The sequence below is a fragment of the Coturnix japonica genome, chromosome 3 (assembly GCF_001577835.2).
Source record: "Coturnix japonica isolate 7356 chromosome 3, Coturnix japonica 2.1, whole genome shotgun sequence".
NCBI classification, from domain to species: Eukaryota; Metazoa; Chordata; class Aves; order Galliformes; family Phasianidae; genus Coturnix; species Coturnix japonica.
This window is the reverse complement of record NC_029518.1, coordinates 20,337,844-20,365,248: the sequence shown is the minus strand read 5'-3', so window position 1 is coordinate 20,365,248 and position 27,405 is coordinate 20,337,844. Positions and strand designations below refer to the sequence as shown.

General features: G+C 37.0%; 1 protein-coding gene across 5 annotated transcripts in view; it reads right to left on the bottom strand.

Moving 5' to 3' along the window:
* Window positions 1–2,457: 2,457 nt before the first annotated feature.
* The window catches only part of UBR2 (ubiquitin protein ligase E3 component n-recognin 2), a 46,555-nt gene continuing 21,607 nt past the window's right edge, over window positions 2,458–27,405 (bottom strand). For 3 of the 5 annotated variants that reach the window (XM_015857390.2, XM_015857389.2, XM_015857392.2), the window contains exons 16-47: window positions 27,304–27,365; window positions 26,434–26,544; window positions 25,332–25,397; window positions 24,451–24,573; window positions 24,028–24,091; window positions 23,605–23,729; window positions 22,470–22,522; window positions 21,863–21,965; window positions 21,239–21,287; window positions 20,883–21,037; window positions 20,497–20,599; window positions 19,636–19,745; window positions 19,339–19,419; window positions 18,382–18,563; window positions 17,490–17,689; window positions 16,550–16,643; window positions 15,067–15,228; window positions 14,298–14,395; window positions 14,006–14,078; window positions 13,094–13,242; window positions 12,940–12,995; window positions 12,409–12,505; window positions 10,320–10,387; window positions 9,798–9,933; window positions 9,095–9,185; window positions 8,716–8,846; window positions 8,127–8,235; window positions 7,813–7,869; window positions 6,977–7,054; window positions 6,510–6,680; window positions 5,730–5,831; window positions 2,458–4,172 (exon numbers count right to left, since the gene is read on the bottom strand). In XM_015857390.2, the coding sequence (XP_015712876.1) occupies window positions 4,031–4,172; window positions 5,730–5,831; window positions 6,510–6,680; window positions 6,977–7,054; window positions 7,813–7,869; window positions 8,127–8,235; window positions 8,716–8,846; window positions 9,095–9,185; window positions 9,798–9,933; window positions 10,320–10,387; window positions 12,409–12,505; window positions 12,940–12,995; window positions 13,094–13,242; window positions 14,006–14,078; window positions 14,298–14,395; window positions 15,067–15,228; window positions 16,550–16,643; window positions 17,490–17,689; window positions 18,382–18,563; window positions 19,339–19,419; window positions 19,636–19,745; window positions 20,497–20,599; window positions 20,883–21,037; window positions 21,239–21,287; window positions 21,863–21,965; window positions 22,470–22,522; window positions 23,605–23,729; window positions 24,028–24,091; window positions 24,451–24,573; window positions 25,332–25,397; window positions 26,434–26,544; window positions 27,304–27,365 (3,401 nt within the window). In that variant the 3' untranslated portion in view covers window positions 2,458–4,030. Of the gene's footprint in view, window positions 4,173–5,729; window positions 5,832–6,509; window positions 6,681–6,976; window positions 7,055–7,812; window positions 7,870–8,126; window positions 8,236–8,715; window positions 8,847–9,094; window positions 9,186–9,797; window positions 9,934–10,319; window positions 10,388–12,408; window positions 12,506–12,939; window positions 12,996–13,093; window positions 13,243–14,005; window positions 14,079–14,297; window positions 14,396–15,066; window positions 15,229–16,549; window positions 16,644–17,489; window positions 17,690–18,381; window positions 18,564–19,338; window positions 19,420–19,635; window positions 19,746–20,496; window positions 20,600–20,882; window positions 21,038–21,238; window positions 21,288–21,862; window positions 21,966–22,469; window positions 22,523–23,604; window positions 23,730–24,027; window positions 24,092–24,450; window positions 24,574–24,717; window positions 24,839–25,331; window positions 25,398–26,433; window positions 26,545–27,303; window positions 27,366–27,405 lie in introns of those variants that run through there. The other 2 variants (XM_015857391.2, XM_015857393.2) reach the window with 2 other exon arrangements.

The window sequence follows — 27,405 nt, the reverse complement described above, 5'->3', positions numbered from 1 at the left end:
GCTGTAGGCATATTTTAAATAAATTGTGACAGCATTTTTTTTGTTTGAACCTCAGAATCTAAAATTAACAAGTACCTAAATTTTAATTTATTTAAGTACTTCAGATTATTCTTCTGATTAGGTGGTTAAAAAATGGATTAAATCCATTTCAGGAAGCATTTTGCAAGCATGCCTGGATCTCAGGTACAGGTTTCTGCCATTCCCTACTGCAACACAGCCCCAGGCCCAAAGGACAGGATGGCTCTGTCCCCTCCTTCCTGGCCATCTCCAGCCCTACCCAAGCAATTAACAGCTGTGTCATCTGTGAGGGCCTTCAGGTGTGTGCTGGGGGTGTGGGCAGGAAACAACCCTCCATCCTTCCACAGCTGCTACAGCCCTGTGAGCCCTGAGCACGTCTGCTGCCACAGAGCAACCACAACCTTGGTTTGGCTGTCTCAGGTGGACGGGACGCCTTCCAACACCCACATAACCACTATCCTTCTTCTGCCCAACCAGGTGTAATGCAAACCACACTGAATGTTTGCCCTTAGAAGCATCTCCCCCACACAGAGACTGCATGGAGCAGTAGATTACATCAGCTGCCCGTCTCCTCGCCTTCGTTATTTTTAAATAACCTTTCATCTGATTTATCAATATGCTTTAGCATCCCTCGTGTTCAGAGTACTGCAAGTACAGAAATATGTTCCACATATTATTCCTCCAAAAAATAACCTTATTTTGTAAGATCAGTAAAGCATCCCACACAGGGTTGTGCAGATGCCACCCCCGGCCTGAGCCCGGCTGTCCCACCCTGCCTGCCGCTCACCACACAACCGGTTTTCATGCAAGGAGCCGATGCAAAGGGCAGGCTGGAAAACTTGGCATCCCCAGACTCGTGCTGTCTGGCAAGAAACCATGGGAACATACATTCACAGCTGATGAAAATAACATTTAATCACTGCTGTCATGGAGACGAAGATCAGAACTTGCCATTTCTCAGCTCCTACACCTGGTGCACTGCGGAAACTCTTCCTTTTTCTCCTCCAAAGGGTAGAGAGCTGACAAAGCTCTCCACTGAGACACAAAGATTTGGGCATTTAAATGTTTGGTGGCTGAGAGTGGCAAAAGAGGAGAAAAACAGTGTGAATGCGCACAGCAGTATTAATACTTGGCATAGAGATTAGTAGGATAAACGTTAAAATTGATATAAGCACAAATAGAGACATGCTTGCACTGAAGGGCAGGTGAAGTAGACAAGCAAGAGTTAGAAAAGTAGCCTGTATTGATAAGCATAATATCGATAAGCAGGGAGGTGACTAACTGCAGTGAAACAGCAGGTACTGATACCTTGCCTAGATGCAGACCAGGAAACCTGAGCTCCAAAAAGGCCATAGTACAGCTCTATTAGAGACTGATCGGCACTTTGGTCACAAGAGAAAGAAAAATGAGGCTATAGTGTGCTATGTATTCCACGCCCGTTCCTGTGTTTCCTTACTTTCACAGTAGATTGAGCATCCAGCTTCTAAACAACCACCAAGAAAGATGGCACACAGTAAAATGCACTGAAGTGAGGTGCCAGGCCGGAGCCTAAGAGCCAGCACAGCTTTGGAGCAGCAGCACAAGCTCAGAACTGAACACCTGTGCACCCAGGCCACTGACACCCACTGTCCTAAAGACACAGAGCACAGCAACACTGAATCCTTCACAGTACGGGTCATTAGCAATGCTAGCAAGGAAAATAAGGCCTGAACCCATCACTGCTGCAAACCCAAACTCTCACACACCCCCTGTATAAAATATAAGTTACAATCCTTTTAAAAGATTATTAGACTTTTTGGTAGAGGTCAGGAAAGGTTTAGCTGACCAAAGCATACGACACTAATAATATAATCATCTTACATTTGGAGCTGGGGAATTGCAGATGTTGCATATCCAGTCCTTTGTTAGCTGATGATTAACAAGGTGACACGCGTGAAGGAACAAGCTCAGCAAAACTCTACCAGCAGTTTAGATGTTGTTTATGTAACAACAGCACCAAAACCAGCTGATACCTTCACTTTCCTTATGTTTTCTGTTGTGACGGTTTCTGGTTTGGGGATTTTGTGCATTTTTTTCCTTGTTGGGTTTTATTTGGAGCTGGTTGGGCTTGTTTCCCTCCTCAGACACAGAACACATTCCAGACTCTGTAATCTGCAAATATTAAAGTTATACCTGATTTATTACAGAAATGATTCCCCTGATACCGAACCGTTAAAGCAAACTATTTTTACAATTAATGCATGCAAACAAATAAGAGATGCGAAGAAGTACCAATGCTCAGAAAACTGTTGATGTGTTTATCCCCCTTAAGTAGGGAGACAGCAGAGATGAAGCACAAGAACCCTTTTCTATGTGCTACTTCTGCATGGTTCTGCAATAGAGGTGACAAGGACGGATACAGGATGACATGTGACATGCAGTAGAGATGAGAGCAGCCTGTGCTGTTTTCAAGAACAGGGAATCAACGTTGGCCAAGTTTATTTATTTTGCATCTTCACTCAATACTGTTACCGAACGTGAAAATCGCCCCATACACCGTGAATATACAAAAGTTATCTGAAGCATTAGATCTGTAAAAATAGAAACAATCCAGAGTGACGCCAAGTGGAACTGAAGATACTGCAGACAGTAAGGGGACTGCTCGTCTGGGCTGAAGATACAGTCAGAAGGTAAGATTTATTAAGGAAAATACAGTTATTAAGGAGCGGAACTATGTAAGTTATTACTATTCGTCAAAAGATAGGAGAGAGAAGGGTAATGGATTTTATTTTAAATCAATAAAGTATAATGTCACTTTTTAGAGACACCTTGGCGGTCTAATTACATACAACTAGAAAACTCACTGCCTTCAGGCACCCTTGTATCAAGTGCAAATCTGCGCAGTTATAGAATATATTTATAAAATATACTATATGCAAACATCTTTACAGAGCTTTAAATCAAGCCAAAAGTAAATATACTTGATGGTACAACAAAAAAAAATGAACAGAGGCAAAAACGTGGGCAGTGTGATTGCGGCCCTTCAATGTCAGAAGAAGCCACTCAGCTCATCCGCAACAAAATGTAGGTAGGATCTGCACCGTGACAGTTGACTCTTAACAGAAATGAAGGATATTCCTCTGTGCTTCTGCAAATCAACAAAATCAGCTCCCATGGCATTTTTACACATCGCCGTTATCTTAAAATATCTTCTAAAGCACAAATGTCAACCCTTGAATAGCAATAACCAATCACAGAACTGACGTGGAAGGGTTTCCCAGCTAAATTCAAATTACAAACTACATAATTCTAAGGAGTGCAATGCTCTGGAAAAAGCTTTAAATTAAGTTATTTTACTGATACAGCTAGTGTTAGGGTTTGGGGTTTGTTGGGTTTTTTTCCTGTTTTTTTCTAGTTAAAAACAACCGGAAGCAAGAAAGCTGCAAGAGTACAAATAACAAAATCATTTCAGGTACGCCAAGTGTAAGATTGAATTATCCACCGATGCAGACAGAAACATCCATTTGCTACATTATTTGCTTCCTTACTTCATTCCATTGCATGTACACACAGCTTAGGTATTAAAATGCAGAATAATAAATAAAACGGCTCAGATTACTAGCAAGGGGCACGACACAATCCGTGATTGTGCTCTATCTGGTTTCCGTTTCAGCAGTCTATTTCCTCTGGTAGTTTGTAAGAAATATCATAGTCAGACTTCCAAAAAGAGTCATTCTTTTCAATCAGAAACTCAAGTTCGTTTGCCCAGGTTTATAAACCCAAGAGGTTTCTGTGAAGGAAGCACAGTGCAAATTATATGACTAATAAAACTTGCTTACATACAAAGTTTACTCGGTTATTGTTAACTGGTATCTTTATGAAATACAATGTAAAACAAAGATTAAATAAAAGGACTGGGTTTATTTCATTTTCTCAGACCTTTTTTTCTTTTTTTTCCTCCTAATCCCTCCTTTGAAAAAGCTTATTGAATTACAAAAGTCTTAATCAAGTTCCAGTCTTCAGCAGATGACCATTATAAATGCTGCCAATCGATGCCAACTAGCGTCTGATTTGCTTCCTGTGCGTGTCCAATTTCCTCCGTGATGCCGTGCTGCTGCCAGAGTTTTTGTATCTTTTTAAAGCGTTCTTTGCACAGATGTAAGGGATTCCCACGCCTGAAAAAGAGAGAATGCTTTTCAGATATGATAAATCACTGCAACCAAGCGCAAACACTCCAAGTGCAATACAGAACACTGAGACGACCCTTTAACATTGTTCCCCCACCAGAGCAAACTGGCAGTGACTTTATGAGTAAACCGGAGCACTATCTGGTCTGATCTCCCAGCTGATCACCCAAGGGTTCCCTCCACATCTTGCCACTCAGTGCAGGTAACAGTGCTCTGAATACAGAGCTTTTCAGCAGCCCCTCTGTGCTGACCCAGCTCACATTCCATGATTCTGACACATTTCAGAAACAGTTTTAACAACACGAAGGCCTCAGCCTATTCCCATAGGAAACAGAGACAGAAGACATGATTACCACATTAACGTCATCTCCCAACAACTTCACTTAGTATTAAAATAACACAGATGGTACAAATACTCTATACACATATGTTGGTTGCTCCAAAAGTAATGTCCTCCTATTAGTTTCTATGGAATCTACAACACTTACATTAACACTGTTTGATAGAGCAAATTCTCAGCTATAAAATACTATTTTTCAACATAATCACCACCCCTGGCTATGCATTTTTGCCAGCAATGAACAAGCCTGCATGCCATACTTGTAAAAATCCACACCAGTGGAGGTGACATGTTGTTCTACAGCTGCTATGATGGTGTCATTGTTTGGAAACTGTTGTCCACACAAACTGTCTTTCCTCAGCCCAAACAGATGGGAGATAGAAGGCATCAAACTGAGATTACATGGTGGGTGTGGTAGGACAGTCCAGTCATGACTGGCAATGTGTTCCGCATCCTTCAAGAAAGGCTGTCATCTTCTCCGGTTTGACTCTAGAAGTTCCAGCCTTCAGCTTAGTCAGTGTAGCAATCAGAGTTAATATTTGTCTGGTTTCACAGAAATCTGGAAGGATTGCCTCCATCCTATCCTTAAAGTTAGTGCACATCACATTATCTGCTGCAGGCTGCATCTTGAACTTCTTCTAAGATGGAAAACCACATGTCGCCACCCCATGGACTGCTGTCTTTACTCCAGCTGATGGTGGTGACATCACTTGCAATGATGCAACCCAGGACACCGTCACCTCCAGCCTTGTCCAGAATGTAGCTTGTCTTTCACACTGCCATTGCAACTGATGAAAAGCACCACCCACTGCCTCCCTGTGCTCACATCCATTGCCTCCCAAGCATTCAACAAGCATTGATGGCTGTCAGTGGATGCCACTTTTTCCACGTGAAGGAATTCAGTGACACACCTTTGCTTCATATGCACTTCCATCTCAGATGCCATTTTGTCAGACTGCACCCTCTGTTGCATGGCAACAAAACGTAACAGATTACTGGTGGGAAGGTTCATCCTCTACTGCCATACCACCAGCATCCTCCTCTGATGTTGAGGGACAACATCACAAAATAGGAGGCACTACTTTCAGAGCAGCCCTACTGTCTAAAGCAGCCACAAAGATGCTATAAATTACAGTTTTTAGACCTCAAAACCGTTCATAACTGCAGAATTCCTGTCTTTAAATGTTATTTACAAAAGTATTTACCGAAGTCCCTGGTCTGTCTCTCCGTAGTCATCAAGGTAAGGAGGAGGATAAAAGCAGCCCTTTGTTTTGCCAGCTAAAAAGAGCACCTGACATTCTCGTACTCTAGACAGAAACGCAGAGAAGATTTTAGGTGTTGATTTTTAGACATAAAATTCCTCATACTTTCACAGATTCTATTTTATCCAATTCTCAACAACTTTCATTCTGCGTAACCTGCATGTGCAGATTTTTAAAGGCATTTATTTTTTTTTGACCTACAATCTTATGCTCTTCCTGCTGTAACTCCTTAGTAAGTCACATCACATCACCCACAGCCTGTAAATTAATGCACACAACCACAAGAAAATAAAACAATATCACATCTCACTAACCTTTGCCATAGTGAAAATAGATATTATCTAACCTTTCCTTGCATGCATGTAACAACATAATTACGGCAATGTTATTATCCAACTGCCAAGAGAATTGTAAATTAACTCTGCAGGAAGCCAACTAAAACATATTCTAATGTTTTCAACAGCAACAAAAGAAGCAGTCAAGGAATTCACCTTGTTTCTTAGTACTTGAGTGAAAATAAACAGAGAAATCTACTTCAAGATGAAATTCCTACTTCCTGTTTTTCCAAAGAAGTGACCCCCAAACATACAAAATATAAGGAAGATGAATACACTCCAGTCTATTCACCCCACCAGCTCGTCTACAGAACCATTCATTTCATGTCCACGCATCACCTAGCCCAGCAGGATAAGCAGAAGCACTCAGCAGCACACAGTTCCTTACCTAAGGAATATGCCCACTCCAGAACCACAGCTGTATGTATGTGCAGTACAGGCTCCAACATCTTCCCCTTCTAACTCAGTCTGACAACAGTAACTCTGAGAACACAGCATGGTCCCACACACAAGGCACAATGTTGGAGCTCTGCTTTTGTCACCACCTGATTTTGGACACCTTTCGTTAAGCAAAAAGAAATAAAATTACGTTGTATTTATGCTCCCTATGTCATTAAAAAAATAATCCAAAGGTTTTTTATTTAATGCTTATACAGTTAATAGTTACACCAATGCCTGCAATTTCCATTTCACTGAAATACAGTGTTTTTGCTGGAAAAGATGACAACCAGTAACCGCTATTAACTTTGTGATTCCATGAACAGTTTATGTGAGACTTTTAGACTGGATGTTTTCCAGTTCGTCAAAAGCAGCAGAAGACTTTAGGGGTTCTCACTATAATTGCATACAACTTACGAGAAATTAGAAGCTTGGTTAATGAGGCAGCTGTAGTCGTCCGGAAGGTCTATTAACTTATTGGATTCTCTTGCATAGCTGGAATGAAGCAATCAAATGAATCACTGGAGGTTTAAGAAGCAATACACAGTGATTTCAAGCTAATTCATATTTTCCCAGATAATTTAAACAGCGTCTGCCAATAATTATTTTTTTTTAAAGTTTTCCTCCTCTCTGCTATTCAAACACTAAATGACACTGCTTTTACTGACAGCACAGGGAACCTAATATTGACTTATAATTATCACTGATGACCATTTAAGTGAAACAGATCTTTATTTTTACTCATTCTTCATAAAGTAAACACTCCAATCTAAGTTCGCTATACTCGGAATTCAGAGAGCATTAAATATAATCGCTTAGCAAACAGAAACGTGTGTGTGAAAAGTTGTTGTTTTTTTTCCACTAAGTGTTCATTTAACTGAAAAATATGTATTATTTCAGGATATAACTAAAGATTTTGAGTCTTGCAATAAAAGTTAAGTGCATGTATTTGCAGAAGTACAAAACTTTAGAAAATTCAAGAAGAAAAGCCACGGGCTCTTTCTACTGCAGATCAGCCTGAACAGAACTGTCAAGTTTTACTTTCACATCAAAATCTATCAATATAAGCAATATTTCACTCGCAACATTCTGAAATTTCTTTGCTCAACCCTTCAACTCTTTGCCATTGAATAACACAGGGCTGCTTTTATGTTCTTAGAAATGCCTTCTAGGAAAAAAAAAAAAACAACACTGAGAGAAAACTGCAACCTCAAAGCTTGTTGTGTATGCTTAACATTTCTCCACACCATTACCTGATAGCATGCCTCTTGCCTTCTAGATATCTCTTTACCTCACTGTTACCGCACCAACTGCAAGAAAGCACAAAGGAAAAAGATTCTGACTTCCCTAGATAACGCACGCCATGTTATATCTACGTATTGATTTACATTTCATAATATAGCTCTCAATCCACAACCAAAACAACTTTTCAAAAACATTTCTTTCATAAACGCTCCTAAAAACCTGATTAACTTCCACTTTCATATATGGACCCCTTGGAGAATTAATTACAGAACTGTGTTTGTGTAGAAATCTATATTAACGTAAGCATAAAAATGAAGCTTACCTTTCTACCAAGGTGTTCATAATCTCATTATTTTCTTGAAAAAGGCAGGTGAGGTTGTTTGGCAAGCAAAGATAGCTACATAAGTGTTCAAACTGGTTTGTTCCATTCACTGTTAAAAAGGAAAAAAGCGAGATTCTCATAATAATCTTCCTTAAATTACATCTATGATAAATGAAATACAGCCTGAAACAACAGCTATCTTAAGAAGTCACAACTGAGTTGCCGTCCCTGGTGTGTTTAAGAGTCGTTTGGATGTGGTGCTCAGACATAGGATTTAGCAGAGGGTTGTTAGAGTTAGGGTACTATGGTTAGGCTGTGGTTGGACTTGATGATCTTCGAGCTCTTTTCCAACCTGACTAATTCTATGATTCTACAAAAAGAAAAGAAAGAAAACTAAAAACAAAAATGTGTTGTTCCACCCCGAAGTGTGGTCTGAAGTATGAAAGAATACAGGTAAATGCAGCAGACAGCAATGTTGGAAATCTGCCAGCAATGACAAGCAAATTTCCTCATATACTTGTATGCATATGTATACATATTTGTGTCTTTCGGAAAACTGACTTAATACAAAGTGTTAAGTACACTGTACCTTGAAGTTCTGAGGGTGCTGGGACTCCATTTAAGTAATGAAAGAACATAGCAGAACATCTCAGAAAAGGCATGATTCCAGCTTTTAGATTCCTCCACAGGTGCCATCCTGAGGAAATTTCTTTCAAGGCACTTAAGAGAATAACAAAAAAAAAGGCTTTGCAGTTTGAAAGCTGTATTTAGCAAGTCTTCAGTCACATTTCCTATTAAATAAAGCTTGTTTAAACTGAAGTCAGTAAATGTAGTGTTTACATCAACACTAAGAACAACGCTACAACAGATTCAAGAAAAGGTGACTAAGTTGGACACTTAATTAAGGGAAACTGTATAGGTATTTCAGATTCTAACACGTTTACTCAGACATGGAAAGACTGCCATACCTTCCTGTACACTGGCAAAGAAATTTATACAGCGTAAGCACAGCTACTTCTTCTTCACTGCTAGTGTTCTCTTGATCCATGCCATTCTCTTCTGACAAGCAAAGAAACAAAAGAAGTTACTTCTATAACTCGTATAGCAAGAATAAGGTTAAAACTAAGTGAAATATTCCAGTGGACAACTCTTAAAGAGAATACCACATGACAGTCATGTTTTCTGCAGCTTATCTTATATCCTAATAATATACTGCTGTTAATTCCACTGAGGTGTCAAGCAAGGAAACTTGCTTGACTGCTTTTGTTTTTATGGTAATTGCTTGGAGTTGTTTTTTGTTGCTTTTCTTATACTATACCTTTCCCAGTTCCTCTTGCTAGAAGAGGCACTGAGTCCTTATGCACTAACTGCAATTTAGACATCACATAAAATTTAAGCTGTTTCTGCAGTAAGCATTTCTGGGCACAACTATATTAGCTGGAGAGCAGGGTTCACAACGAGCTAGGCTACAAACAAGTCTCTAACTTAAGTAATAAAGACAGAAGGGTGAATTTTCATGAGTTATCAGTATTTTCAATGGAAGGAAAAAGAGCATCAGCAATTTTATTTTGCCACAGCAAGCGGCATACATTTACCATTAGTTACTGATGTGTTTTCTAAGTGCAGATTTGAATAATCATTTCAGTAAAAACTGAAAGAAAGTGGCATTACCTGTCGATGAGGTAAGTAAAATTTGTATTATGTGTGCCATTGTGACAAGATGAAACAGGCGAAGATCTCCAGTGCCAAGACTAATCCCTGAAAAATCCTGACAATGTATGGCAGGGAAAGAGAGCACCAAGCTGACCTGGGAAAGAAAAAGCAGATGTATTATTTCCTTTCTAAATCTTCCAGTTTTCTCTGTTTATAATGCAACTAGGCTAATTTTAAAGCCAATTAACCAACCACTGCTTAACAGAATGATGACAATCTTTTTTTCTGCTTAAAAACATCCAGAGATTTTACATTTCTCCTCACTTAACCCACTTGCATTTAGAGAAACAAACTGCAAGAAAAAAGTCTTAAATGCTCTAAATCAGTGATAAATAAGGAAATATTGTAACGATGGATATGCTGAAAATGTTGAACTTTTTTGAAAGATTCCTCACACAGAGTTAAAGTTTCCAAGGAAGTTTTTACATGGTGTTACCTACTGGAACACAACGCTGTTAATATATATTAAGGAACACTTACCAATAAATGAAACATGTCGATGTCAAGTATGCACGGAAGGTTTCCATTTTTTTCATTAGGCACCAGTGCTAAGTATTTCAAAGAAAAAAACACATTTACTGATTCAATATTTAAATATAATAACATTTTAGCTTATGTCAGTTACAAAATGAGATCAATCTCCTTGGTTAAACTGCTTAAAAAATGTAACATACAAATATATATATTTAACCAAAAACGTGAGCTTAAGAGTTGTTCAACACTAACGGTACAAGACTTTTGCTTACTTTCATATACTGTATTGAAATGACGTAAAAGCAAAACAACTGCAACTAAATGCTGCCAATACTACTGTTGATAGTGCCCTCTCCTTCACTGCTATGTTCCCAGTGGGACAGAAATTGTCATAGCATTTTGAGTTCTGACCACAAACAGACTCAACCAAACACTAATCCTTGTCAGTCAGACAGCCATTCAAATGGAAGCTTCTAGTTTGCTTAAAGCTCCCTGACTCACCTCATTTAAATCAACTGACTTATAGACTCAAAAAGCGCACTGCTAAGTCTTAAATTCTTTTTTTTTTTCTTAATCTCTAATTAGGAAAAAGCTAACAGTTAGCTATTCTGTCTCACTAACACTTACAGTAACCATGAAATGTGAACTGAAGCTCTCCAGATGACAACAGAAGTCCACACACTTAATAGATTCCAAGTACCTCAATTTAAAAGCAAGCATAAATAAAATGACTTGAAAATGCCATGACTTGTTTAAAACAACATGGGAATGGCCACAAACATCCTTACTCTGAGCAGTAAAAACTGATTATATAAAAAGCTGAAACTGCAGCTGTGAGAACAGTTCCACAATTCAGCTGTAAGCATTAAGTTGCAAAGTATAAAAGCACTGCTACAGTGGAAAAAAAAAGAATCTCATAATCAAAGAATACCTTAGTTGAAGACTGAAGCCCGATGGCCAAAATATTAACAGCTCAATATTTGTGATGTTTTACAACTATTTCTAGTAACAAATATTTCATCACCACTCAGATTTTGGATGTTTTTCCTTTCATAAGCATAACACTATGGAACTCAATCCATATTTCTAAACAGGCTTCTGTAAGAAAAACCTGACAAGGGTCTTTCAAAAAATCTTTATGAATAATTCATTGAACACTGTCAGATCAAAAGATTATGTACTGTACAGAGGGACTGCTGGAAGGAAATAGAGCTGTAAAGAAACATATAATCTCAGATTTAAAACAAAAACAACAAAAATAAAAAAGCAAGCCATGTAGAACTGCATGCTACAAAGTTCCAGTCAAACCAGTTGGCAACATCCTGTTCTGTGGCTCAATCATTACTACTATAAACTGATGTGAAATAAGCTCTGTCTCACCAAACTGTCAACCATTTGCTGAAGTAGGTGGCATCAGTTTCACCAGTAATTTCAGTGTGGGAATGCACGTTAAAAATCTCCCTGCTCTACCTGACTGTAAACACTCAAAGTAGCCCAGCTTTTAATACCCCTTCAGAGCAGTCCCCATGTGTAACTACTGTTCCTCATCCTTCAGCTTCACTACAATTCTACCCCTTAGGAAAGATTTATTCCACTACGGAACTTAAAATTTGACACTGGAATCCCAATGATATTCAAACTAATTTAATTATTTCATTCTTAGTACCGTTATTACTCATTAAAAACTTCCTATGCTATTTAGAGAAGTCTGACTTCAGAAATGTCAGTCACCTGTAACCTCTAAAAAAGGCCTCATATATTCACTTGACTTACACAGTAGGCCAAATTCCAGATATTTTTTTTCTCCTATTTTTTTAAATCCCAAGATATAACTTTTCTTTTGTGAAAGACCACACTTCTTCCTCCTTCACTCTTGAACGCTTCCAGAAGTAGCAACTAAAATCCTGGGATAAAAATCAACACAGCTTCACATGATTTGCTTGAAATTCATGTTGGAACTGCAAACTAAGAGATTTTTTTCAACAGTACAATGAAATACATGGGTACACAGGTAGAAATACTGCCCCTTGGTCTGTAAGCATCTTTCTCATCTTTGTGTGGGGGGAGAAGGAGAAGAATGAGGTGGCAAACTTACATGCTAGGAGAGTACAAAAGTGACCCTGTATAGCTGAAAGAGATGAGACTGTCCAGTGAGCTGCTGCAAATCTTGTTAATGATTTAAGGCAGTCATCCTTTAAACACAAAGAAAAAGAGAGATTGTCACAGTTAACTAAATTCTTCATTATGAAAAATGCCTTCTGATTTACAGCAGTCTTTTTGGGCTCCTCAGCTGAAGTTTGAGGGAGCAGTCTGAGTGTTTAAGTCCACAACAGAGATAATGATGTTCATACAATTTTACACAAGTTACCTTGGTATTCTCATTTTGACTGCTGCACTGAGAAACTTCGGCTTCACTGAACTGCTGCGCACTAATGAACATCATTTTTGTCAGTATACTTAAAAAATAATTTAAAATAGATTTTTTTAATAATTAGATACTGATTGACTAGACAGAAACATCCTGAAAACTATCAGAACTATAGCTTACAATTTAGACATTCTGCACTAAAGAAGCACAATTCACTTTTTCTCCTGATAGAGAAAGAAATTGCTATTTAATCCTTACCTGTCGACAAGGTAAATGGCCAAATAATGGCTTATCTTCATCAGATAGAATTCGTTCTGGGGAAGACAAGAAAATACAAAAACATTTTAATGCTGTACGTTTAACTAAATCCTGAAATCCATGTCGTAAAGGAGCAAAATGATTACAGTAGTACCTATGGTCTGTATTGTGTAAGCACAGCTTCCCCAGCACATTACAGGTACACGTGGATCTTCTTCATTTGGATGAACCTTCAAGCCCACTTTATACGTTGCTGTACCAAATGTTGTCAGCATCTCCTTAATACTTCCAGAATATGGATTCCTGAAACAACAGAATATTACTAATTCATTATTTCCCTACTGACAGCATAATACTTTTAATGTTGAGCAGTCATCCTATAGATTCATAAATTTTCAAGTGAGAACTCCAGTATCTCTCTGGATCTTTGGACTCTTTAACCTCTTTTCTGTGCTAGCTATGTTCTTTGTTACTTTCTTGTTTGAACCAGTTTCATACCTTGGCCTTAACAATAGTCTTCAATGTAAATAGTTAAGAATAAACTAAAAGAACCACGGGTTAGTGATGACAAAATCCATCAGCACCTAGGATGGGTATCTTGTTTTTTTGTGCACAGCCTGAAGACTCATGTCCATAGCATGTAAATAATTATTAACTTCTTCCTAGATCAAGAAGTGATAGAGCCAAATACAAACATAGTAATAGCTGAAATTACTCTCAGTCTCCAAGACCCCCTTCATGCTTTGCTTGTTGTGCTGAGCTATAATGCCAACTCCTTAATCCATTTAAAAGTAATAGAGGGAAAACATCCACAATCCTCACACTGAAATTTATACAACAGCAGGTCTTCCCTGCAAGCACATGAACCATATCTTCCTCTGAAATTCTATCACACAGTTCACTACTTGCAGTTTGGACTCCAATATCATCATAATAATCAGCTTTTCAAATAAAGCAAAATTCATATTTTTCCACATCAACTGTTGAAACAGCACAGAAGTCCCATTCTATTTCTAAATTATCGTCTCATGAGAAGATTTTAAAGATTTTAAATGTTAATACATACTTCGGTTTGTAATCTGGTCTAAATCCTTCAGGTAGTTGTAGTTGATCCATTGTTTCTGAATGACCAGAATTACCTGAAACAAGAAGTAACAAAACACTTCTTATTCACCCATACAGTCTTTACATTATAAAAAGGTACAGGAACACATCACCAGAAACTGAAACGCTAAGCCATTCTTGTGTCTTCTACACCCTCCCTGAGCTCCACAGTGGTAGAACCATAACACACTAGGTCTTCTGCATGAGTAACATAACACTTACACATACAGACACACAGAGTTTTTCAGACTTACTTGAACGGTCTTCATCTCGAAGTAAATACAGTGCTTTTATTTGCTGAGATATTGTTTTGATCCATTGAGCAAGGTTTGGTTGGCCTGAAAAGTCTAACCTGTCCAAAAAGAATTATAAGATGACACCTTATTTGAAGACAAACTATATACAAAATTAATATTTCATATGCATCTGATGATCTTCTGTTTCCTCAAGAGGGTCATCCACATTTTTTCACTCTCTCAGTGGCCTTTCACACCATTCCATACCATATAAAAACTGAGAAAGGTCCACAGACCAAAAGAAAGAAGCAATTTGAGATTACCAAAGGAGAAAACAGTAAGCATTTCCAAAGGCAAAAAAGTAACCCAGAGAGAATTTGTTGTTTCTGAGACCATTAATTTGGTCCAGGTGATGGTTTGGGGAGATTTTACTTTTGTTTTTTTTTTTGTTTTAAGTAGATCCCAGAGACAGCAGTGAGAGACCGAACCTGCAACTTACAGTACCTGGCTCTTGTAACAGTTTGTGAAGCATTAAATTGCTTAAAACTAAAAGTATTCATATCTCATTCATATAAGCTGATTCCACAACATAAAAAAAAAAAACAACACAGCTCACAAAAAAAAACACCCCATATCTAAAACTAATTTCAGGTAATTTTAAAGTCAAAACACTGAGTTTAGCTAAGGGTTGCCTGGAGCATTGAAACTCTAAAGCAGTTTTGAGGTTTGTGTTTTTTGGGAGGTTTTGTTTTTCACACATAGCAAAGGTGTACATAAGCAAACAGACCTGTTAAACAAAACTCTTGGTGGTGGAAGCAGAGGAATAACAGTGTTGCTTAAACATTCACAGAGCGGGCAAAGGAATTCACCATTTTCTACATCATAACTTGTGTGTACTCGTAATCTTTGTTGTCTTCGTTGCTCTTTTGCTTGGACAGCATCAAAATACCTACAGAAAACAGCAAGATGTATTTGAGATGCTATTAAAAATTTCCTGAGTACAGAAACTCATCAATACCTATGAAGATACTAATTTTCGTTTTGCCAGACAAGTGTAAGAATTATTTGAAGGAAAAATCTCCACCCTTTCAGTAATCAAGTATGCGATCAGTCAAATAATTGCAGACTACCCCAGTTCTGAACAGTCACAAAGTCCTCCAGTTTGTTAGGCAATCACATTTAAGCTTACCAATATCTTTTTATAAGAAGGGTGAGAAAGAAAGTTAGAAAAATGCTGAAGGATTAAAAAAAAAAGTCTTCAGTTTCCCATAAAGTTACAGAAGATGCCATGAGCAATGTGATTGTGATTACCCGTGGGCAAGTGGAAAAACTGGTGTTTGATCTCTGAACCCTACAAAGAAAAGAACCAAATCCAACACTTTGCTACGTGTAAGAGCTGCCAGAAGTCTCTAGGACACTTTAGAGTGTGCCCTGCAATGTCACACAGCTGGTCTCTGAACACAGGCAAAGGACGTTTCCAGGAGTTAATGGAAACCACATAGGACTGTACATCAACTATACACTAAGAACTGAAGACTTCTTCAGTGAGCACAGATCATAGACTACGAATGGAACTTGCATGGGAATCACCACACAGCTGCAGATACAATCTCCAGGAGCTCCTAACAGCCTTCCCAAGTAAGGCAGAATTTGCAATGAGGCACCTCAGAAGCCACACCAAGGACCAATGCAAGGGCCTAATAGAATACAGAGGCTTACCAGTTCATGTTTGCCACATAGAATTGGTGATACAAAGCACGTTTATCTTTATACTCTCCCACAAAAAAAGAATAACTGAAAAGGGTTAACAAAGAGCAAGGGATAAAGCTTATCTTTGTCAAAGATAAGCTCAAACGAGGACAATATGCTTCTAGTTCAAATGAAACATTATGGAAGAATTAGAAGCGCATAAAAAGCACAAGCAGCAGCAGGAAAGTGTGTATTGCTGAGCAGCAGAAAAAGAACCTGAGCTTCAGTGTTCAGATGTACATGTAACACAGGGTATGATGTATATGGATAAATATTCAATTCAAAAGGAATGAAAGCTGTCACGTGCAGCTTCAGATTCCCCGCCACTGAGATGACAGAGCAAATGAAAATTATTTAAAACATGCCTACAATCTTTATAACAACATACATATTTTTCAAGCAGTAAGTTGCTTTCATTGCTTTATGGCGCTGCTTTTTATATTTACTACAAAGTATTAGTTTTGCAATTAAATGTTGTACATGCTGTGCTATTTGGACTTAACTGAAATATAGCTTTTTACCTTTGCCAACAATGAGCGTGCATAATATGGCCACAGCTACCTGTGTGCGTTCCACATGACAGATCTGGATGCATGAACAAAGGGTCATGATTTTCTGTATTCAAAAATGAAACAAAAGAACATTGAAATTAACATTTATCTGAAGAGTTCACTGCAGATAAAAGATTTAACTGCATTTGCATTACAACTGAACTTTATTACAAAAGAGCAATTCATTTAACGAAGCATAAAGCGCACTACCTGATCCACAACTGAAACCGTTTAGCTCATTTTGAATTTTTGTTTTGAGAGCATGTGCTGTGCTTAGACTTCAAACCTGGATCTCAGAGTTTCTGGACAAAAGTCCAAGACTTATCTGCAGTTTTGGTGATTCAGTTCTATCAAATAAGGAGACTAAGAACATTAATCTTCAGGGTCAGAGTGCAACATGATTCAGTATGCAAATTTTTTTTGTGTGTTTGCATATATAGAAACCAGAGGCATCTTTATAATGTCATTAATCAAAAGAAGTAAGCTGCTGCTTCGCAAAGACTTTTTCTTTTAAATCAAGACCACTATGAAGCATTTCAGATGATTTAACTGAGAAGAAAGCACACTACTGTAAAAGCACCAAGATATACCAGCACTTCTTTCCCTATAATGTTACGAGTTAGTTTAAAAACAAACATTTCTGAGCTTGGTTTACTGGTTTTAATATTTATAAATAATTTATCAAAAAAGGCTGATAGAACTCTTTTAGATAACGTTTCACAGTTACTTCATGTAGTTACTTAGGACATGTTAGCACCTCACATAAAACTCAAAGAGTTTTACCACTACTTGTAATGAAGTCGTTCACAATTACACAGTTAAGAAGGCAACACTGCTGCATTAAAAGAAAACGAGGTCATTACAGTGACTCTGACATTCATTAACAATAAGGATTATGAATTCTACATACCAGGGTCTGGAATAATTCTGTTTCTATTTTTAGATAATACAGTTGATCTCTGAATGAATGCTGCCAACACCATCGCTCTACTGTCCACTTTAACTTCCTGTTCCTCCTGACACAATATACACATAACAATCTGTCTGTGTTCAGCTACCCTAGTTTGCTCCGGTCCCAGGGCTGTGAGTTTTGCATCTGAAATTACAGGGCTAGAACATACAAAGAATGTTAGTGAGCACATTATTTGGAAAGCATACATAGTCAGTTTGATCATGCTTCAAATGTAATTAATATGCACTTTAGCTTTATGGTAAATGCTCTCTGACAGAATACAGTTTTGGCACATACGTAACAATTCTTATGACTCCAGAAAAAGTTATGCAAAAACACTTTTTTTCTCCTTAGTAAGAGAGCTGTTCCAATTCAACACAGAATTGTATCTGTGACCCTCCAATACCGCTGTATCTTAATTGCCTGGAAAACACTTCTCCACAAAATCATTAACACGCTTCAATTTGTATTTCCAGCTACAAGCAAATTCTCTTTCAGATCCTCACATGCATATAATCAACTATTTCCTATTTACTGTGTCAGTCTTTTCAGCATTATCAACAAGCTACTGGATGACTCAATACAAAACAAAATTATTTGCATGTTGATGTTAAGCCCTGCAAGGATGGGAGAGATGGGAGTAATAAATATGCATCCATCATCTTGACAACAAGTGGGAGGAAAGGGCTCAATTAACTGCTCCTTTCTTGGTATTAAAAAAACCCTTTTAAATACTTTTCCAAGAACACTTTTTTTTTTTTAAACAAAAAGAAAAACTCACTTTTTAAAGCAGTAACAATAGACAAGATGATATAAAATTGAAAAAGAATAAAAAATAGGATCTCATTACCTATTATCATGCACTCCAGAAGTTGAAGTATCCAGTTCCTCCAAAGTCTGTTGAAAGAGTTCTTTGTTCTCATTAATGAAGTGCCGCTGCATCTCTGACATCTGGGCCATTATCTTCTCTCTGCGCAGCCGAGCAATCTCAGCTTTTCGCTTCCTCTCAGCTTTGTCTTTATCACGTGAACTCTGAAATTATAACATTCAATTAGTACTAATAATCAGCCATTCAAAAACAACATTATAATGGACAACTTACGTTAGCTGCTGCCGTATGTAACTTACATTAACCTCTAAGCAATTAGAGTCCCTTAAAAGAACAAACTAGTCTACTGAAAAGCTTGAGGGCCCTCTTGTCTGGCTCACGTTCAATGCCAGGAAGAACTGCAGATCCAGAACAGTACTTCCCCACCACATTTCATGTTTCTCTTCCCTTTGAGCACTCATAAGATAAAAAGGGAAGTGACAGAAAGGGAAGTGACAGGTGCCTCATGCTGCTCTCCCTTTGCACTATCTATATTCTTAATTGCACTACAGAGCTTTAAGGTCCATGTTTCTGAGACACTGTGTCCAACTAAATTAAACAGCAGAGCTCATCTGGAATGATCTGCAGAGTAAGAAACAATATATGTGTATTTTTAACAATTTTCAGTGAAACAGAAATCATAAGGAAGAGTTAAGTCTCCTAACTGTTGTGATCAGTGCTATAAAAAGTAGTGGTAAACTTGCCTAAGATTTGGAGGCTACAGTACGTAAAGCAAGGTAAAAATAGACCTGAGATTCTCCTAATAGGTCTTGCAAACAGACAGGTCTGTTTGATCTACAAGCTGAGACAGAACTAAAGTTGAAGAAATCCACTGACGTTTTCCATCTTTGATTCAGAATAGCAATCAGAAACACAGACTGCTGCTAGTCACAATGTAGACCTGTTTCAGATCAGCAATCTGCCACAGCTTTGTGTTACCTCCTCCATAACAGTTCCTTCGGTCTCAGCAACAGGACTTGTAGAAGAGCTTTCTCTGAGTTTCTTAATGGCATTAAAGGTCTGTACAAAAACAAAACAAAATCTCTCAGTTTGTGACACGAACATAACTGCACAAACTACAGTGCTGGCCAGATAATGTGTTGTCTATGATTCCAGGAAAAGCAAAAATAAAAGCTAGGTAGAATAAATCAACATGGAAAATGAGAAAATCATTGAGAAGAATTAGAAAAGTTTCAACAATCCATGGTTTTCATAAACTATATGGAACAGATTTACCTTCAAAATCCACCTGATCATGTCCTTGTGCACTTCCAGATGAGGTGCATTTTGCAGTGTTTCTAGCATAGCCAGTATACTAGGAGAATTATTGGGAGCCTCTCCTGGCCCTGAGAAAAACCAGAATGACAAACTCAATGCTATCTGCCATCAAAGAAAACAAAAACCAACCAACACCTTCATACATTCAACAACTACAGAATTCCTTCAACTAATAGATAACTTTCACCCCCTAAACATTTTCATTAATATCATCTAAATCCTGAAAGGTTAGAGGAAATTGTCTTAGAACTCTCATTCACAAACTTTACTTTCAAAACCAAACGTATTGTACACACAACTCGAATGTTTATTAACCTGGAAGCTGCTTTGTCAAACTTGCAACATTGTATTTCCCACCTATTTTCAATTGAAGAACTCTAGCAGTTTCATGTCTTAATAGAACTACAGGCACTGGTCAGAAGATGCAAAGAAGTATCAAACAATTCCAACTTATTAAGACTTTAGCAACAGTGTCTGATCATCTACAACAATCTTCGTTAAAAATGCCACACTGATATTAAAAATCAGATTTCATGGGAATTATTCCAATTATGGATTTTTCTGTACAAAGGATTAAGCCTCACTGCTATCAAAGCTACTATCAGTGTGACACATATTTGAAGTATATATATATAATCTGGTCAGCTTTTCCTGTATAATCTAAAAATTTTTATGTATTAATAATATTGAAAACAATTTTTGATGGATCAACAAATATACTCCTTATTAATATAAATACTGTTACAGAAGAAGAAAATACGATGGACTGGCATTTTTGTTTGCTTAAAATTTGCTCTACTTATGAAGAGAAGGACATACTTGATATTTTCTGAGTGAAGGTAAATGTTACAACGTTCTCCTCACTGAGATTCTCCAGGTGCTGTTTTTCTTCTTGTAGTGCCATTCCAATCAAATGCAAAACCTAGGTAAAAATTACCAGGTTTAGTTCTTTTTTATCTTTTAAAGCATGCATAATCTCTTTACATAGTTCAGGTAATGCATCAAAAGCCAAGGAAGTCAATATAACTAAAAAAAAACCACACCATAAATAAGAACACATTTGAAGTTACTTCTATATTTGTAGGACCAAAGCCAGTACTCCAGACATGCAGTAAGCCATCTAAATCTACAAAGGAATCCATTTAAAGGGCTGAATCACATACTCATTCTTTACCATACGCACAACACTAAATAAGGGATCGTACCCTTTGCAGCATGGACTCTGACCAGGCATAGCCATTGTGTTCTACTGCCCACTGTAGTATTGTTCCCATAATGCACAGCATGACATCAGACTGCAGAATATTAACCAGACTTGCAAAAAGCGGGCAGAAAGGAGGCAACACTGGTGGCGGAAGTGCTGAAAAAGAGAGATGAGTGACACATTTCAGCATATTAAATTTACAACACCCACATCAAATACCTGACTTTCAAACAGCTTAAACCCTGCACAGCATACATTCCCACCAATATCTGGTTAATCCAACACGTTATTCAGGGCAATACACAGGTTGACAGGTGCTTTTCCCTCCTTCCCTCTTCCCTCTCATAAGAAAAATACCTGTATCTTCTCTGTTCTGTCTCTTCAGCTTTCTTTGTGCTTCTTCAGCCTGAAATAGAACGATGCCAATATTTTTCAAAACCTTCAGAAATACAAAACTCTAAAAAGTGCTCCTATTTTCTTTGTTATACTGCTGCTGTTTCTCTCCTCCTTACCCTCACCTTAAATAAAAGGAGCAAGCTTCCATGTCTTTCTAGCACACGTTATATTTTTCATGTCAACCTCTTATAAGGCTTGCATTTTGGGAATTAAACTTTTAGCTTGAGCCAGCCTGGATTCTTTAGTAGCATCAAAATCATAAGACAAATTATAAAACAGTAATGCCCATAACGATTAAGTAAAAATACACTATTAAAGCACTTTCAGTCTAACAAGATGTAAGGGAAGCCAGAGACAAAACTCCTGAAGCTCCACTGCTTCCAGCAGCTCTCTATAAGATAAAGCATCTAATGAGGAAAAAAAATCGCTGCAAAATCTGGGACAAATTCTGTCAAAAGTCTCAAATGATTCAACTTCAAGAAGTAACAGCTGGTATTTCCTCACAGAGTAAAGTTTTGTGGAAAAAAAAGAAAAAAGAAGAAAATTCAAAAGAAAAATGAAAAACAGAAGCTTGAAATGAATTACCTTTGATTGCTCTGCCCTTGAGAAGTGATAGAAATACAGATTGAAGTTCTTGGTACATTCTGGTTTTAATTCATACAGTCCTCTGCCAGTTAGTCCAGGTTTCCTACCGAGAAATTAGAAAAACGTGTGTTTGTCAGTTATTAACATTTGAGCACGAATGGTTAACTAAAAGAGCTAAAAACATCGTTCAGTGAGCACTCTAAAATGAGCACTAAGAACGATGCACTTCCCATTGGGAAAACCCAAGGTGGGTGACAGGGAAGAGATTTACTTACTACTCATAGTAAATAAAGTAAGATTACTTCTGATAGCAATCAAACTTTGTTCCTATGAAAACAGACTGTTATGAGACAAATAGCAGCTGGGCACAGTTTCCACTGATACTCAAGCCTAATTCTCAGCAGCGAATATGGAAATCTCTCTAATGACTTTCATGCTGGACTGCTATATCGTCATAGATAAATATTCCTTTTGAGTTAACTTTCACAGGGGACTGTCTTTCTTGCTTTCATTACTCACCACTACTCCTTTCCTCTGTCCTCTCATTCTCACCAATTTAAATATTTCATTTTCAAAGATAAAATATTAAAATAGAAGGGAAACGTACTTGAAACAAGCCACTTCTTCAATTACGCTTTCCATTCCCGTCTCTCTGTTCTCCTATATTGAGTCAAAATGCAAAACAGCGTGTTACTACAGTTCCTGGATTTAAATACATCCAAATAACATACAGCACTAGATGAACGAATAAAACAGATGCAGAATGAAGTAACTTTCACAACACTCCTAAAAATGCTAAAATAGAAAACAAGAACATACAATCAGGAATACCACATCTGCAAAAAGCTCTTAAGAATACTGCATCTTCACTGTTTTTCCCCTGTCAAAATAAACTTAGAACATAACAGAAGAAAACCGAGCCAGGTTACTCAATATAACTTAATATACAGTCACTATTTCCAGTATCTAGGCATTTAAAAATGATGAAGAGGATAAAAGGATAAGGCACTAAAAAATGATCATCATAAAAAGAGATTTAAATAAATCAGCTCAAATAATCTGTAAGTTCTTTTTCACAGTCCTTTCCCTTCCCCTGTACAGCTGTTAACAGGTGAGGGAAAATGTATTTAAGGCTGAAAGTATAATTGTTGATTCTAGCTTGAATTAGTAGAATAATGCAGTATAAGAATAATGTTTTAATGTTGACTTCCCTCTGAAATCACATTTAAAGGTCACTTTAACAATCTGCGAAAAAAAATAAAAATAAAAAAATCATACTTTGCCATCCTTACAAAAGTACTTATACTGGAAATCCAGTAAAACCTTCTATCCAGGCAAATAAAGCATTTATGTTTCACAAGTCATTATAATGTGTCTGGTTTCATATATTTTCAGTTACTTAGGCTTTCAAATATGAGTTTATATTTCTGGGTAGCTCTAACAACCCACCTGCATACATCTATTTAGGATTTACAAGCAGACTGCTGTCCAGATGGCCTGATAAGAAAGTATATTAAAGAGCTGAAGAAGCTCTCGGGCTCCTGCCTATTTTATACACTGTTTCTTCCTGTACATTGTTTTCTTGCCTTCTCTATGACAACTGTTAATCTGTCCTCATGTTAACTTTACTCTGCATAATCATGCTGCTACCATTAAGCAGCATTAACTCATGTAAGAAAGTTCATTTTCACCAATTAACTTTGTAAAACTGAAGGCTTTGTTTTGTTTTCCAAGTTACTCACATCTTCAGGTAATGCCTTTACTAATTCGCTGTGAGCCATCGGCCTGATGCTCAGCTGATGGATGATCTCTCGTTTGATTTCATCTGTTGCATTTACCTGCCCTATTCCAGGACTGAACCTTTCCCCTAGAAACATTAAAAAAACAGTATTTTATTTCAGAGAATTTTTAAACATTATTTGTTCTTTTCTTGCCATTTAAAGGAAAAGACTGGAAAATAAGTTTCTGCTGTGAAATCTTGTGTTAGCCCACTCAGAAAATCATTATGTTAATGAAAAATACACAATGCTAAACTAGTTTCAAGAACTACGAAGCATTCAAAGTAGAACTGAATTTGACATAACAACAACGAATGTTCATTCCAGATCATTATACAGAATCTTAAAAAAAAAAAAAAAAATGGATTAAGTGTATTCTGAGCTTACCAACAATCATTATGATGAGGTACAGCATCTCCTCTATAAGAGTATTATTTTGTTGAACAACATCCTGAATTAAAGAAAAAGAATTTACATGTTTCAGTTAAAGGCTTAAAAAAAGTCATATGCTGAAAAGATTTTTCCATGCTTCAAAACATTGCCTTTTTTCACCCTTAGTATTCCCCATTATTTCTGCTGTAAAGCAGTCACAATTGCTTTAAACTTCCTCAGCAACATGAAAATCCTGCAGCAGCTTCTGACATTTATCATTTTGACATGCATAAACATTATACATGTTTTAAACTGGCCAAACTAAAGCAAAATAATTATTTTTTAATCAAGAAACTGCATAGATGTAGCACAACGACATTCAATATATTCTTGAAAAGAAAGTCACAGATTTTCCCATAAAGTCTGTACATAAGATACCTTGTTAGTATTTTCTGTGCTAAATCTTTTGCCATAGTCTGGAGTACTAAATATCTGATAAAGTTCAAAGCGACTCAGCATTATCATCAGGAAGTGGTTTGGATCCATCATAGACACACCTGTCTATTAAAGTAGAAAATGATTACAACAGAAGACAGATTCAGTATTATTACAGAATGTTTTTATATTCATATACAAAGTCAACAGTATATTATTTAATAAATTCATCTCTCTCTATCCTTGGCATGGAGATTTAATTAGACTTACTCTTTTAGGACTCCAACAGTGCAACAGCACAGGTTTGAGTATGTAGGGTGCTATGATTTATTAATAATTTTTGATAGCATTTAAGTGCAAAATATTCAGGATTATTCCTTCCATCTCTAATCTAAATAAAAAACAGAGAAAGACTTTCATTTGTTTTTGTCTCTACTACTCTGTTCCCATTGATCCAAGTTTTAGAAGGCATAATAAGTACCATCCATTATCACTCATTATATAGCACGTAGTTTTATAAAACAAAAAGATTTTGAACTCCCATTCTCAAAACAAGAGCTAGAAGAATTTAAAGAGATTTTCCAAACTTACTGTGAAAGAGTACAAATGTCTTAATGTAGCCACACACCTACTTCCATTTCTGAATACTATATTCCAAGACATTATTTGCTTATTAAAGAATGTATCTAAATTAGCCAATTATTTGTTCTTAGTTCACTAATGCTAACGAGACCATTTTTACACAGAATCATTTCAATGTAACCTCAGGATATCAACCCAAATAAGCAGATGCTGAAGATAATTAAGAATCAGGGGTAGATCAAACAAATGCACTTGAATCCTGAAGGTGCTCGATAAAATGCAAACCAGCACACAGGGTTTACCTGAAGCATTACTATGTCCTTGTCAAACATCTCTCTCCTGCATTTCACATTATGATAGTAATAAATCTGGAAGAAAAAAACCAACCAAAATTACTAATAAACATCACATTTTACATACATTTATTTTTATTCTAGAGAATTACACGGAGCAGTTAGTTAGGTGTGCCTTCCTCTATTTTCTCAAACTATTGATCCACACACAGGTGCCCATTCAGATCAGAAAATATCCAAAAGCAGTTGGCTGAATGTGAGCCATAGTCAGATAAGACAAGAATTCCAGACTGGGGGAACCACAGTACCTAAACTAAACTCAGGTCACCTTATGATGTTGGCAGCCAGTGCAATTTAACACAGCTTTGTTCCTCTATCAAAAGCTGAAATTTCAGATCTGGTAACTTGAGTGATGTTAAAATTGTATGCAACCAGAGCTGCTTTTGCATTAAATAATGACAAAGGCATTGCCTTACAAAAATAAGCTTTGGGTTTTTGTTGGTTTTTTCTTTGTTTGTTTGTTTTTAAGACTAAGATGCAAGAAGCATCAGCAAAAAGAGTAGCTTAATTCAACCTCCCAGAATGCATACTCTGCAATTATCTACTGAAGAGGGGGGTTTATGGGACAAAAGACACAAAAGACACAGAGTTGATTCTAATGCTTCTATGTGCCCTTAGGATTTCAGTTGCCTCAGAAAGGGTAATAATCTGAATGAGGTATATTTTAATATTCAAGGCACTTTTATGTAAAAGTAATGAATGCATTATCAAACACGCACAGGTCTAATTGCTGCTATTACTGGGCAGCATACAGGGAAAAGGGAAAGGGGCATTAGCTGTGTTATACTTTGTAGCTTCTTTACACATGAAGCACTAAGTTCACTGAGCACCACAGCAGACTTAAAACAACAACAAAAAAGCAATTTCTGACTAAGATATCAAATTTTCAAGTAATACATGAACTGATTTAAGTGCCTACCTCACACAAACCTTATGAAAGTTAATGCAAGTGAAATTTAGAATGGACACACAAATAAGAGATTTGGAGGTCTGAAATCAATCCTGGGGGAGTCATCTGAATACAGTAATTACCCAGCTACGACGTACTTACCTGATTAACAAGAGAGAAGCCATTTCTCCTCCACATCCCTGCATGCACTTGAGCACATAGAACTAAGCATCGTAGAGGATGTTCTATTAACGTAGGTGGGCTAAGTTCACTCTGAGTTAAAATAAAACACAGTATTTTGATATATTAAAATAGGAGGAAATGGAACTGAAAGAAGGATGGTATTTGTAAAAAAGTAGATGTTTGAGGAATACAAAAGAGAAGTAAATTCAATGAACATATTACAAAGGCTTGATGTGCCTTTTATGATCTATCCAATCAACGTTAACCAGCCTCACACAGACTTTGCCCCACAAGGGTTTTCATTTATCCTTAAAAACAGTAAGTTTTGTATTTTAAAACATCAGCTGGTCAATTCAGTAACATTAACTGTATCTTCTGTTTAAACACAAGAGGTCTCCTTTGCTAATTACAGTTTCTCCTTTTAAAATTTATTTTGTTCTTTTTAAACTTCCATTTAAATAAAGGAATCAGTGAGAACATGCAGGAAGGAAAACAACTGAAGAACGAAATTAGAATCCACGGCAGGGAGAAGGAAATCAGGTCCTGCCAGTGGTTTCTATAAATAATTTCTATCACAAAAAGAAAGTAATGAATGAAGAACAAAATACAAACCTTCCATCAGGGTCTTAAATAATTCAAGAGAGCAATGCTGATTGCTCATGCTCCAGTTATGATTATCCAAATATTAATCTCTTAAGAGGTAATTTTATCTATCAAGGATAGTCTTTGTAAACAGTCTGCATGGCCAAACAGCCCTTGCTTTTATTTAATAATATCCTACACTTATTTAGGCAATTTCATCTTTAGCACTAATTACATTTAATGAGTATGCTACATTTAATTACATACCAGGGGTAGCAGCTCTGGAAACTTATATGCCACTTCAGTTTTACTCAGCAAAACATGCAAGCCTACATGAATAAATAAAACAAATGCATATATATTACATAC